At 40.3% G+C, this 13,829-nt stretch overlaps 1 protein-coding gene across 1 annotated transcript in view; it reads left to right on the forward strand.

Annotated features, from left to right (window-relative positions):
* The window catches only part of BZW2 (basic leucine zipper and W2 domains 2), an 89,033-nt gene that overhangs the window by 60,875 nt on the left and 14,329 nt on the right, over positions 1-13,829 (forward strand). The window contains exons 8-11 of the mRNA XM_075062385.1: positions 4,654-4,789; positions 8,847-8,956; positions 10,916-11,086; positions 11,484-11,630. Coding sequence (XP_074918486.1) covers positions 4,654-4,789; positions 8,847-8,956; positions 10,916-11,086; positions 11,484-11,630 — 564 coding nt within the window. The remainder of the gene's footprint in view (positions 1-4,653; positions 4,790-8,846; positions 8,957-10,915; positions 11,087-11,483; positions 11,631-13,829) is intronic.

The following is a 13,829-nucleotide window of genomic DNA, read 5'->3' on the forward strand; positions in this document are numbered from 1 at the left end:
ACTTCAGGAAGTGAAGTTATTCAGGAATAACTGTACTTTGTAGGTGGATGGAGGCATTTAGTCTTCTCAATCTTTCTGCTTTTCCAGATTACAAGAGAAGTCCATATACCTATTTGTTTACATAGGATATGTGTGGATAGCTTATACTGCACAGAACTTCACTTTAGGTTTAAAAAAAAAACAAAGAAAAATTTAAAATGTCTTGTAACACAGCACAATAGATCCTGGGCCCATTATGCACTTAAAACTCCCACTGAAATAAGTAGGAGTTTTAGATGTGCTACAAATATAGTACTGGAGTCAGTCATACTTCTTATTTTTCATATTGAGAAGGGAACCAATTTGCATTCAGAACCAAATGCAGTAATAGATAAGTGATGCTATTAGTAGGCTATAAACCACTTAGAACCCAGTGGGAGGTTCAGAACTATTCTGAAATAACTTGGGCATTTTATGACTCCACAGCAGAGGTTAGTAACAGTGTTAGTAAAGGAAGAGCTCTTAAAATAATCAGCAATGAAAATCTGTAATAACAGCTTAGATCTGAATATCTTGGTTTTTTAATTGTTCCTAAGTGGGTTAATTAAAGATTTTGAAGTTTTTCCTTAATACTTAATTAAGACTGCATTTTGCAACTAAATGAGGATTGTATAATAATACCCTGGAACTAAGAAAATGATCCTGTACATAAGCTTCTTAGAGTTATCTTTTTTAAACTTTATTAGTTCATATATTCTTATAGCATCAACAGTATATTAGGCATTTGCAGGCAGAAAGGCAAGGTTCCTGCCCCAAAGATATTGTATTGAAATGTAATAAACTTAAAGAACATTTTAATTAGAACCTGTTCCAAAAGACCTTTTGTAAGAAGAAATTTTGGTTGGCGGTAGGGTCTGAGAAGAAACAGGAAACACCTTAAACAATATTATGTGACTTCAGATCTTGTAGTAACCTTTAAAGAAATGCTAAAGTTCAATTTGTAGATTTCTGAAATTCAGAAGATTGATACACATTAATGTTGTAAGTTTTTAATATTATTATACATGATTCTTTTTCCTGTGGAAAGAGATGTAACAAAGTTTTTTTCCCTGTGTCATTTTTCATATGTTTGTGAAAAAGTGTTTCTGAATAATACCAATGTGTTCCTATTATTATTAATGCTTTGGAAGTTAAGAGATGTTTCTGCTCCCTTTATAATCTCCCTCTCTGTCCTATAGGAGTGTAGAACTCTGCTGCCAGTAGTAGTATCTTTAAAAATAGCAGCTTTTTGTCCAGAATTCAGACCTGAGGTGAATGCGTGCAACTTCACTGAATTTGTCCCAGGGATTTTTATGGGTCGCATACACAGCAATGCAAGCAGCACATCAAGAGTAGGATGGTCAAAAATTAATACTGGTTTGAAGTGCTAAAATAGTGAATGCACTCAATTTGGCTACCATTTGGTGTACATAATTCTTCTTATTTATTTGCCAAAATGGGGACCAAAGAGATGGGTGATGTAACAGGAAAAGAAACTCTAGGGAGAAACTAAAGATGCCGCCCTCGTACTAACAACTTTGCTGATAGTCTCAAACTGGAAGGTCTGAATTACTTTAGCTGTCTCCAAGTCACATTTCAGGTAGCACATTTATAGGCTTGGATAAAGAAGATTTAGGTCCCCACGGCCATCAATCAAATAATTTGTACTGGCATTACATTGGAATATTTTTAAAATAGATTTCAGCTTTCACACTAAATGTTCTAGCTCCTGAGAGTTTTGACCCTGGCTATTATTTTACCATTGGCATTTCCCTGCATACTTATAGTCTGAACACTTTGAGCTCTATATAAAGAATATTAACAGGTCTCTTGATGTCAGTGTTGCTGTGGCAATTAATCATAATTCACAGTTACAGTAGATTAAACAAAGGCAATTAAAATGCACATTTTTAGATCAGTACTGTAAAATATAAATCCCATTTTTCCCCGACCTGGATTTGTTGGTTTTGATAACGTTCTTTAAATAACTTTTCCTGCTAACCAGTTAGCTGCCGTGTTAAACTGGGATCAGTCTGCACCTTCTTTGGAAAAAACAGCATAGCCAAGTATTTTCTCACCTATATATTTATAAATCATCTAGACATCTTCATCCCAGGTTTTCTTATGTTTTCTTTTTGAGTGATAATTTGGCAGAAAGAATAAAATTACACTTGAGATTTTGTTTTCAATTCATATTTTTTTAAGCTAAAATAGCATGGTGCAAGCAGATGCCTGCTCAAATAGCAGATGCCCACTAAAAAGCCAGATGATGGATTTCCTTTGGTTGAAGCATTTAGGGCCTGTGCAAACTATGATTTAAAGCTATATTACATAATCACTACACTGTGAATGAGGAGAGCTTCATTTTTGAGCTTACAAATACACAACAGAGTTATTTGCAAGACATGATGGCTTTTTAAAAACCGTATTTTACGAATGGCCTTGAATTTTAAAATGTCACTATATTCAAACAGCTTATATTTAACAGGAAACTTCTTGGTGAGGGTAACAATGAATTTATTGTTAGCAGGAAGGTACAGGAGCATACTTGGTATTCTGTCTTAGTCACACAGATATCAGATACATTAAGAGGTAATGCCCCTGATTTGGAGCTAGGATAAGAAAATGTGCATGCTAGCATGGGCTGCTCTTTATCACTCCACAGGCTACATGCACTGTATAGATGGGGGATGGAAGAGGGGAAAGGGCCATGACAGCGGTAAGGAGTAGGGTCAAGGGTTCGTAACTGGAGTTGAAGAGGAGTTAGAGAAATGCCAGTATTTTTATAAATCGATAATGATATCCTTAATTCTTATTTTTTCTCCTGCTGAATGAATTTGCTTCTGATGGAATCTATGTTTTGCAGGAAGTGAGTTTTCCATTGGTAGAAACTGTTTTTAGCCCCTCCTTTCCCCCCAGACCATCTGGTTTAACAAAAATGGCATGTTTTGCCCTGGGAAGAAGTTAATTTGCACAGCTTTGTTCTGGTAAGGATGGGAGATGATAAACTCCATAGTAAAATTAAACACAATGAAAAATATTCATATATAAAATGGGGAGGTATATTAAAGGAAATTAAAAATAAACGTTAACACCCACATAGGTTTATACAATACTTGGACTCCAGGTCGCACAAAGGGTTTGTAATTGCATATCTGAAACCAGCTGATAATAAACAGTAATTTTTAGAGACCCAAGAGATGTAGATTTGACTGTATTTTCTCTGAACAGGTCAAGTCTTCTTTTGCTTCACGCAGCAGGGAAGCTTGTATTTTCTTCTCAAACCAATTTGCTGCCTTACTGTAATTAGTACTGGGAATGATGAGGTCTCAGCAGCAGCTTACATTCCTGCATTTCCTTTGTCAGCTTTATCAAGAATATCAGTATTGCTTAAGTTAAGAAATTATTTTGAATTTCAGCTAAGAGAGAATCTGTTGTAATTGCATTCCCTACCCCTAGTCTCCATAGGGAGAACTGGAAGCTCTCGTATTTCTGTGTTCTCTTAGCATGCTTGATAGCTTTGATAAGTCGATAAAGCAGTGGTCCTCAACCTTTTCGTCTGGCAGGTGCCAGATGAAAGACCGTGGCAACGGTCGAGCATCCTCCGAAATGCCACTGAATTTCTGCGGCATTTTGGCGGCGACGCCTCTCGATGACGTCACTTGTCAGCGGCAAGCAGCGTCATCAAGAGGCGTCGCTGCTGAAATGCCGCAGAAACTTGGCAGCATTTTGACGGATGCTCGACCGCCAGCCAGGATGCGGGCGTATTTAGATGCCGCATTGGGAACCCCTGTGGTAAAGGAACTGCAACTGTAGGGCCTGATCCAAATCCCACTGAAGTCATCAGTGGAAAGACTCTGATTAGCCAAATGAAGTCAATAGAAAGACTCCTCTAAAAGCATCCCATTGACTTCAATGGTCTATGGATCAGGCCCTTAATGAGAAACCATCCTTGACTTTAAACAGTGAAGGACAGATCTGTCACTCTTACTCAAATGAGGTAGTGTCTTACCCTGTGAGTGATTTTATATTCTTCAGTGAGATGATCTATGGCAGCATTTCTCAAACTAGGGTCTGCGGACCCCTGCGGGCAGGGGCAATGCACAGAGACCCCTGGGCCACCCCGCCTAGGAGCTGCTGCCAGAGAGATGTGCTGGTCACTTTCGGGAGCCACCCAAGGGAAGTGTTGCCCATCTGGAACCCACCCCCTCCCGCACCCCAACCACTTGCCCCAGCCCAGAACCTGCACACCACACCCAAACTCCCTCCCAGAGTTTGCACCCCCTCCTGCATCCAAACTCCCTCCCAGAGCCCACACCCCTTTGTCAGCTTTATCAAGAATATCCGTATTGCTTAGGTTAAGAAATTATTTTGAATTTCAGCTCAGAGAGTCTGTTGTAATTGCATTTTCTGTAAGTGTGGCAGTGTCTGGGGCAGAACTCTTTAGGTCAGATTCTGTTATGGTTCTGGTGAGTAGCACTTCACTCCACTAGCATTCCCATTGACTTCAATAGGACTCTTTGAGAATTCAGGGGTTCATAATCTGGCCCTTAATGTCCTTTATGACACATTGTCGTTCTCTGTGGTAACTGTATAATGGCTCAGATATACCTGTTTGTCTGATCTGATCCGCAGCTCCTGTTGTTCCTTAAAGCCTTTGCTGAAACAGAGCAGACAAAGTTGGCAATGCTCACTGGGATCCTGTTAGCCAATGGAACACTTCCTGCGGCCATATTGACAAGCCTTTTCACTGACAATATTGTCAAAGAAGGTAAATTTTTTGTGTGGCGTGCTTTGTATTTGTAATGGTTTTTCTGATTTTAGCTTTAATAGGTTTGGGGAGAAATGTATTTTGTAGCACATTTATTAATATTCGAGACAAGGTGCGCGAAGTAATATCTTTTTAATGTGCTAACTTGCTAACTTCTGTTGGTGAAAGAGACAAACTTTTGAACTCCACAGAGCTCTTCTTCAGGTGAACAGTTGGGGTCTCTGATATCCTGGAACCATCACAGAAACAACTACATTGCAAATAACATATATTAATAATGCTTCCCCTCCAAAAAAAAAATAAATTAGCTAGTCCTGCATGGCAGGGTGAGACTCCTCACACCAACCATCATGGCAGACTCTAAACAAGTGGTTCCCAATCTGTGGGGTGTGCCCCTCTCAAAGAGGCATGGAGGAACATTTGAGGGGGCCCAGTGGGGTCTGGGCCAGTCCTCGGGGTGGGGCTGTGAAGGAGGGAGCACCACCTAACTCCGCTGTGCCCCCAGCTCTCCCCTTGCCTCAACCCCTGACCACAATTCCAGACCCAGATGTGGCCCCGACCACAGCCCTAACTCCAACTGCAGTTCTGGCTGCAGCTCCGCTCCCAGCCCCAGCCCCGGCTTCAGCTCCAACCCTGGCTGTGGCTCTGGTCCCACTCCCGGCCACAGGTCCCGGGGGGATGTGGACAAAGTCCATTATCGATAAGGGTGGGCTCATGACATAAAAAGTTTAGGGACCACTGCTCTAAACTCTCAGGGTTTAAACTCTGCCTGACCTGTGACTGACTCAGCCCCCTGATTGATGAGCATAACTGTTGCCTGTTCTGTCTGGGGGAGAGAGACATCCCTGGTAGATAGGTGCTTGGTATGCAAATCCTTCTCCTCAAGGACTCACAAGTCTATGGAGGTGCAGCTCACCTGGCAGCCTGCAGACTTCCTGAGCAGGTAACCCATGACCAATCATGAATGGTCCCTGCAGATATTCCATATTTAGGGAACCTCCATAATACTTGTTTGTTACCAGAGACAATGCCAAGTGTGAGAACTCTTTTTCCAGATGGGATCTAACTGTAGGATTATTGCCAGACGCCTTCCCCCCTGCAGTGTAAGAGAGGCCTGCTCTATGCCTGTCTACTGATTCCTTGATACCCAGAGTAATTTCCAAGATCAAAAGGTCATTCTTTTAGCTTATATTGGCTGAGGCGGTTTTGGCTGATGTACCTATTACAGATGACCATCAGTCCCGGATCCAGCTCTCACACTGTCCAGACCTGATCTTTCAGCCCCGTGGCCAGATGCTCCACCCAGACCTATAGTCACCACATTTGGTAACATGGCTGTTGGCTGGCTGAGTACCATGGACAGGGACTGCTCCCTATAGGTCAAGGAAATCCTGATACAGAGAGAAAAACATCCACCTGAAAAACTTTCTTAATAGAAAAGGTTCTCAATAAGGGCAGTCCAACACGGTCTGGGCCCTGTCCAGGCCCCAATACCAAGATCCTTGGCTACTTTACTGCATTTAAAGCAGGCCAACCTTTTGTTCATCTCTATTAAGGGTACTCTCTGTAACACAATACATCTCGCTGTATTACCATCTGGCTGGTATACCTTTACCATAAAACATCAAGGCTGCAACATGGAGCAGCCCACTGACCTTTCGCAAATGCTATGCCTTGGACTTAGCTGTAAGGCAAACTTCAGGAGAGCAATACTTCAATCACTGTTAGATACAGCTGAAATTCCTCATTTCCCACCATCCTGAGTGGATCAACACAGACCCATACTCGAAGAAGAAGGAAGAGTTACCCTGTATTAATGGTGTTCTTCAAAGTGGTGTTAGTGTGGATTCCCAGACCTGCCCGCCATCCCCACTTTGATTCTTCAGCAAACAAAGTCTTTGCTATATGAAGGAAGGTCATGGGCACTCTGGCCTTTGTCCTTGCATGGGAGCACAAAGAGGCACAGTGCACATATGTGACCCCAGTGGACACTCATAGCCACCTATAATGGGATCCATAGTGTTATGTCACCTTGGAGAACCACAGCCAAGGTAGGGTAGGAACTGTTCTTTCAATCTTCTGGTGCATTGTGATATTTCTTCTGCTTTGGAGACTTTAATATTTTTCCAGATGCTTTTTTTTCTTCACATTTGTTTCTCTGTGAATGGGGTTTTCCCATCATAACTCATACACGTATTGACAATGTTGTACTTTTTTTTACAAAAGTATTTTTTAATGAATCAGTGTTCACTGCAACATACTGCAACTGTTCAAAGCAGCTGTGAGTGGAACATGTTCTCCTTTACAGCATGCTAACCCTCATCACATTTGTTTTCTAAATGCCACAGAAAGAAAGGACACAGCTGCAGCCCTGCTCTGCCATCACCCACAGCTTTCAGAATGGGAATAAATCTAGGAGAAAATCCAACCAAAAGCACTCATCTATGTTTTAGTGTAATGGCCTGTAGTGCTTTTAAATGACAGCCTGTGTTAGTTACAGGAACAAGAGGCATCTGGAAACACAAAAGCTTAGGATTTATTTTTAGCTTAAACTACTATAAATCTAGAGCAAAAAACCTTACATTATGAACCCATATTCTTAGGCGTTTTAAACTTTTGACAGCTCCTTTTTATTCCTAGTGCTTTTGGTTCTTGGCATATATTTGCTCAAAAATGTCCATGTTTTTTCTGTTGCTTTTTGCAGCCAGTCAGCCTTTTGCTGTTGCACACAATAATAAAGTATCATGTGGCCCAAGTCGCTGCTGTGAGGTATCAGACTTTCAGTAGAAAAGTTGTGTTTAAAGCAAAATCTTGGTAATAGCTATGCCAAAAGGCATTGCTGTATCAAAAGTCCTTATGGTAACAAAGTGGATTGTTTCCCTCACCTGAGTTTACTAGAATGTTGTACTGTATAGTGAGTGGTATGTATATAGACCAGAGGTGGGCAAACTTTTTGGCCTGAGGGCTGCATCGGGTTTTGTAAATTGTATAGAGGGCTAGTTGGGGAGGGGGTGGTGGCCCAGCTCCCACCTCCTATCTGCTGCCGCCCCCCTGTCATTGAAAATCGTGCATGTTATTTCTTTCTCTTTGGGGATGCTCAGAGAATAATCTTTTCAGAAGATAGTTTATGATTCGCTACAAATGAAAAGAGAGAAAATGAGCATCTGTAAATTGGCAAAGAACATCTAAGTCATGCTCGCTTCCTACCTAGCTATGTCCTATTTTCATTTTAAAACCAGATGATTTTGAGGTGAGGGAGAAGATGATGAATACTTGGGAACAGGGTGGGGCAGCTGTTGTTTATTTGTATGATGTTAGCACCCAGGAGCTGTAGTCATGGACCAGAACCCCATTGTGCTAGGCATTGTGCAAACACAGAACAAAAAAAGGTCATTAAAGTTACCTGTAAAAACCCTATGCAATTTCAAAGAGAATGCACTCCTACTTTAAGATATTACGTAAGTGTTTTGGATAGCTACAATTCCATGGTGATTCTAGATACAGGAACACAGAAGAAAATATAATACATACTATATATTTTTTCCTTACACTAAGCTGAACCATGTACAAAGGAAGTAGTGTTTGGTTTATGATAATAAAGCACTACTATATAACTCTGGAGAGTTTTCAAGTTTCCTCCAGTGTATACTTTAAGTTCTTTCAAATTATTTAGACAGTCAATTATCCTTCTGTTTAAACCGATTCCCTATCTAAATCTGTCAAAATTAACTTGTTTTTTTAAATCATTGACATATTCTTTAAATGAAAACAAGACCAATTCCAAGAAAAACAATGGGAGAAATCTGAATGGTCCAATGCAGATAGAAAAACAGCATGTTTGAAAGTACTTGTGAACTTGGCAGAATAATTCAGAAAAATAAGATTGCATTTAAAGTACAAATAATCTAAACACAAACTGTAAATACTTGTTATCTTTGACAAAGAATCCATAGAACACATAACTTGCTTTCTAACTAGTTTGTTAACCCTCTTAAGCGTTGCTAATTCAGAAAGTTGCTGAAGTGTGTGTTCTTGTTTACTTTATTTTCTTACATAGGAATTGCGGCATCTTTTGCTGTAAAGCTTTTCAAATCGTGGATGGCAGAAAAAGATGCCAACTCAGTTACCTCCTGTTTAAGAAAAGCCAGTTTAGACAAGCGATTGCTAGTAAGTACCATGTATTTTCTGGGAATTTTTGTTATTTTAGGAAGAGAAGGATATGTAAGACAGATGTTACTTTGTCATAAATGTTAATTCCCACTAATGCTCCCCCCAAAAAATTGACATATTTTGAATCACATCAATAATGTTAGAGCTACTGACCCTGCACCACTGTTAAAGTATCAGGTCCTGTAATTTTTTTTCCAATCCACTTTTGTTTTTCCATAGCAGAAAGCCTTCTGGAAGACTGAAGAATATAGCTTAAGAAGCCAGAGAATTAACTAACTTTTATTTGTCACTGTCCACTGAAACTCTGGTAACAGAGTATAAATAACAAGTATGTGTCTATTCGGGGCTTTTATTTTATTGACATAGTTTGGTAGTTGCACTGTGAGTGAATGAGCGAAGCAGCAGTGGTTTATGAAATTATTATACTCTTGAAAATGAATTATAACTCTATAATTTAAAATAAAGTTTGTGAAATAGTGTTGGGATATCTTCATAAAGTGAATACAAGACTAAGCATTTTTGTAGAGTCAGTGGTTCTAAAATGATAGTTGCAGAACCACTAGGAGCAGGATGTGGTCAGGCCAATGGCCTTGCGGTTCATGCATATAATTCTTGGACCATAGCAACAGCCTGAAGTGTTGAGAATTGTGGGTTCCTGGGATGAAATAGTAGATTCTCGCTGTCTAATGTGCAGGTCTTTTCTTGCATTTGACTGAAGACTCTTAGATTCATAGATTATAAAACTGGATTATAAATCTGACCTTCATAACACAGACCAGAGAGTTTCACCCAGTAATCCCTGTTTCTAGCCTAATATGCAACTAAACTAGAGCATATCTTTCTGTAAAGACATCAAATCTTGATTTTAAAAAATCCAGGTGATTGAAAAAATTTACCATATATCTTGGAAATCTGTTCCAATAAATAATTATCCACATAGTTAAAAAATAAAATAAATGTTTTCCATATTATTTCCAGTTTGAACATTGCTGTCTTCAGCTTTTAGCCACTGGAATGTATAACGATACTGTTTGCTAGATTAAAAGACTTCAGTATCAAATGATATCTCCTGTGTAGATACTTGTAGACCAAGATAGGTAAGTAAATAGAGTGTGCTCCTTTAGTGTCTATTGTAAGGCCTGTTATCCAGATCATGAATCATTCTTTCAGACACTGGGAATTGGTGTGTAAATAACTGCCATTGTGTCCCTGACAAGATGAGGTGCTAGTTGTAGTAGCAGACTTGGGAGTTGCCATCTGTTTTTTTTCATAGTTCAAGTCTCATAATTCACAGGTCTGCTATTGCTGTGAATTATATGGGCAGAATGATGCCACCCTTGTGAATGAGTTATTTTAATGGTGTGCTTTCTATTAAATGCAGTAATTTCCCCTATTTGTTGGATGGCGCTCAGAAATATTTTTATTTGCCTTTATGCAATATATGGTAAATAACACACTGATATATTCTCTCAAAATGTAAATATGTAGAAATGCTTTGTGGTCATTGTCACTGATTGTAGCATGATGGCTTTATGGTCTACATTTGTGCTCACTAGTACACAAGGCTTCTGGAACTAGGTGGGGTGGGGGAGGAAGAGAGCTTCTTTCTCATTCTGTATAATGTCTCTGATGATTTTGTTTTGAAATGTTATCTTAAACTCAAGGTTTTTTCATGAAAATGCAGACTTAATATTAATTTGTAAATTACTTGTCTTTTCTTTGTATATAACCTTAAGAGTTGTAGTTTTCTCTAACTATCTTTAAAATAAGCCAATATAAAAATTAATGTGGTTTCTCCACTGAAAATGCAAACATTAATTTTCTTTTAAGTCCACTGCCAGTTACATTTTTTCATTTCAATTTGAGGTTCCTATGTTAATTTTTAACCAGCTCTCTTTCCTCACCATAAGTATTCTTGGTAGTTTATTTAACAGAGAAGCATTCTCTGCCTTCTAGGAACTATTTCCAGCCAATCGGCAGAACGTGGAGCATTTTGCTAAGTACTTCACGGATGCAGGGCTAAAAGAGCTCTCAGATTTCCTCCGAGTTCAGCAGTCACTGGGGACTCGTAAAGAACTTCAAAAAGAATTACAGGAACGTCTATCTCAGGAATGCCCAATTAAAGAGGTGGGGAGAGGTTTTATTATTTTTTATATTCATACTGTTACCCAATTAGGCAAAGACTTAAACGAACAGTGACTATAGGGAAATATGTGTATACCCCCCCAGGCTTCCTCTAGCCATCTTAGAATTATTTAATTTACTCCTTACTTAATTCTACACAAAAACATAATCACAGGGCTTCTGTGTTGTCATGAATGGTGCTAGAATTATTTTAGTTTTACATTGTAAATAAAAACTTGAAAAATGAACAAGTTTTACTCTGTAGGACGTTTTAAGGAAAAACCATTCCATACATGATTCCAATTTTGTTGTCTGTTATAATCCATACCTTAGATAAAATTTTGAACTATAAATACACTAGCTGTACAAACTATTGTGGGAAGTTTCTTTCTTCCACCAGGTAGTGCTTTATGTAAAAGAGGAAATGAAGAGAAATGATCTGCCAGAGCCTGCAGTGATTGGACTCCTGTGGACCTGTATAATGAATGCTGTTGAATGGAACAAGAAGGAAGAGCTGGTTGCAGAACAAGCACTTAAACATCTAAAGGTGTGTATGTGTGTGCATGTGCCAGGGTTGTAAACAACAAGAAAATACTCCACAGGTGTCAGTAAACTTTTTTTGACATTTAAATCTGGAAGGCATAGAACCTGGTGTGACATTGATATTAAGTATTAGAACAACATCATGAATATATGGGGAATAATGCCCTGTGCCTGCTGTATGGTGACAGTCAGCGCTTTTGGCCAAAGTACTGAGGAAGAGAAGGTGACCTCATAAGGATACAAACACTTTACAATGTGGCTGAAAAGTATTCAGAGGCATTTAAAAAAAACCTCACCAACAATATTATGGCTAGTACTCCTCAACTGAATTGGGAAGAACTGTAAAATAACATGGATGTAGAGGCTCTCTACACAAACATCCCACACACAGATGGAATACAAGCTGTCAGGAACAGTATCCCTGATGATGCCACAGCACAACTGGCTGCTGAGCTCTGTGCCTTTGTACTCACACACAACTATTTCAAGTTCGATGACAATATATATCTCCAGATCAGTGGCACTGCTATGGGCACCCGCATGGCCCCACAATACGCCAATATTTTTATGGCTGACCTGGAACAACGCTTCCTCAGCTCTCGTCCACTCACGCCCCTTCTCTACCTACGCTACATTGATGACATCTTCATCATCTGGACCCATGGGAAGGAGACTCTAGAAAAATTCCACCACGATTTCAACAACTTCCACCCCACCATCAACCTCAGCCTGGACCAATCTACACGGGAGGTCCACTTTCTAGACACCACGGTGCAAATAAGTGATGGTCACATTAACACCACTCTATATCGAAAACCTACCGACCGCTACGCCTACCTTCATGCCTCCAGCTTCCATCCCGGGCACATCACACGATCCATTGTCTACAGCCAAGCACTGAGGTACAACCGCATCTGCTCTAACCCCTCAGACAGAGACCAACACCTACAAAATCTCCACCAAGCATTCTCAAAACTACAATACCCGCACGAGGAAATTAGGAAACAGATCAACAGAGCCAGACGTGTACCCAGAAGCCTCCTACTGCAAGACAAACCCAAGAAAGAAACCAACAGGACTCCACTGGCCATCACATACAGCCCCCAGCTAAAACCCCTCCAACGCATCATCAGGGATCTACAACCCATCCTGGACAATGATCCCACACTTTCACAGGTCTTGGGTGGCAGACCAATCCTTGCCCACAGACAACCTGCCAACCTGAAACGTATTCTCACCAGCAACTGCACACCGTACCATAGTAACTCTAGCTCAGGAACCAATCCATGCAACAAACCTCGATGCCAACTCTGCCCACATATCTACACCAGCGACACCATCACAGGACCTAACCAGATCAGCCATACCATCACTGGTTCATTCACCTGCACGTCCACCAATGTAATATACGCCATCATATGCCAGCAATGCCCCTCTGCTATGTACATCGGCCAAACTGGACAGTCACTACGGAAAAGGATAAATGGACACAAATCAGATATCAGGAATGGCAATATACAAAAACCTGGAGGAGAGCACTTCAACCTCCCTGGCCACACTATAGCAGACCTTAAGGTGGCCATCCTGCAGCAAAAAAACTTCAGGACCAGACTTCAAAGAGAAACTGCTGAGCTTCAGTTCATCTGCAAATTTGACACCATCAGCTCTGGACTAAACAAAGACTGTGAATGGCTTGCCAATTACAGAACCAGTTTCTCCTCCCTTGGTTTTCACACCTCTACTGCTAGAACAGGGCCTCATCCTCCCTGATTGAACTAACCTCGTTATCTCTAGCTTGCTTGCTAGCATATATATACCTGCCCCTGGAAATTTCCACTACCTGCGTCTGACGAAGTGGGTATTCACCCACGAAAGCTCACGCTCCAAAACGTCTGTTAGTCTATAAGGTGCCACAGGATTCTCTGCTGCTTTTACAGATCCAGACTAACACGGCCACCCCTCTGATACTTGTAAAATATCAGGCTCTTGAATTGGGGAGGAGAGCATAATTCCACTGAAGAGTTCTGGTGAACTTGTAAACTCTAAATATGAGGCTTTTATGCTCACCAGTCTTTTAAGGCCAGCATATTTTGAGTGTTGGTTGGGAAATTGCTGAACTTCCAGTTTCATGTATGATGACATGGATCTGTGTTTTGCACACAATGCCTCTTACCTTTCCAAATGTCTAATGTTGGTTGCCCAC

Source organism: Chelonoidis abingdonii, chromosome 2, assembly GCF_003597395.2.
Source record: "Chelonoidis abingdonii isolate Lonesome George chromosome 2, CheloAbing_2.0, whole genome shotgun sequence".
Classification (NCBI taxonomy): domain Eukaryota; kingdom Metazoa; phylum Chordata; order Testudines; family Testudinidae; genus Chelonoidis; species Chelonoidis abingdonii.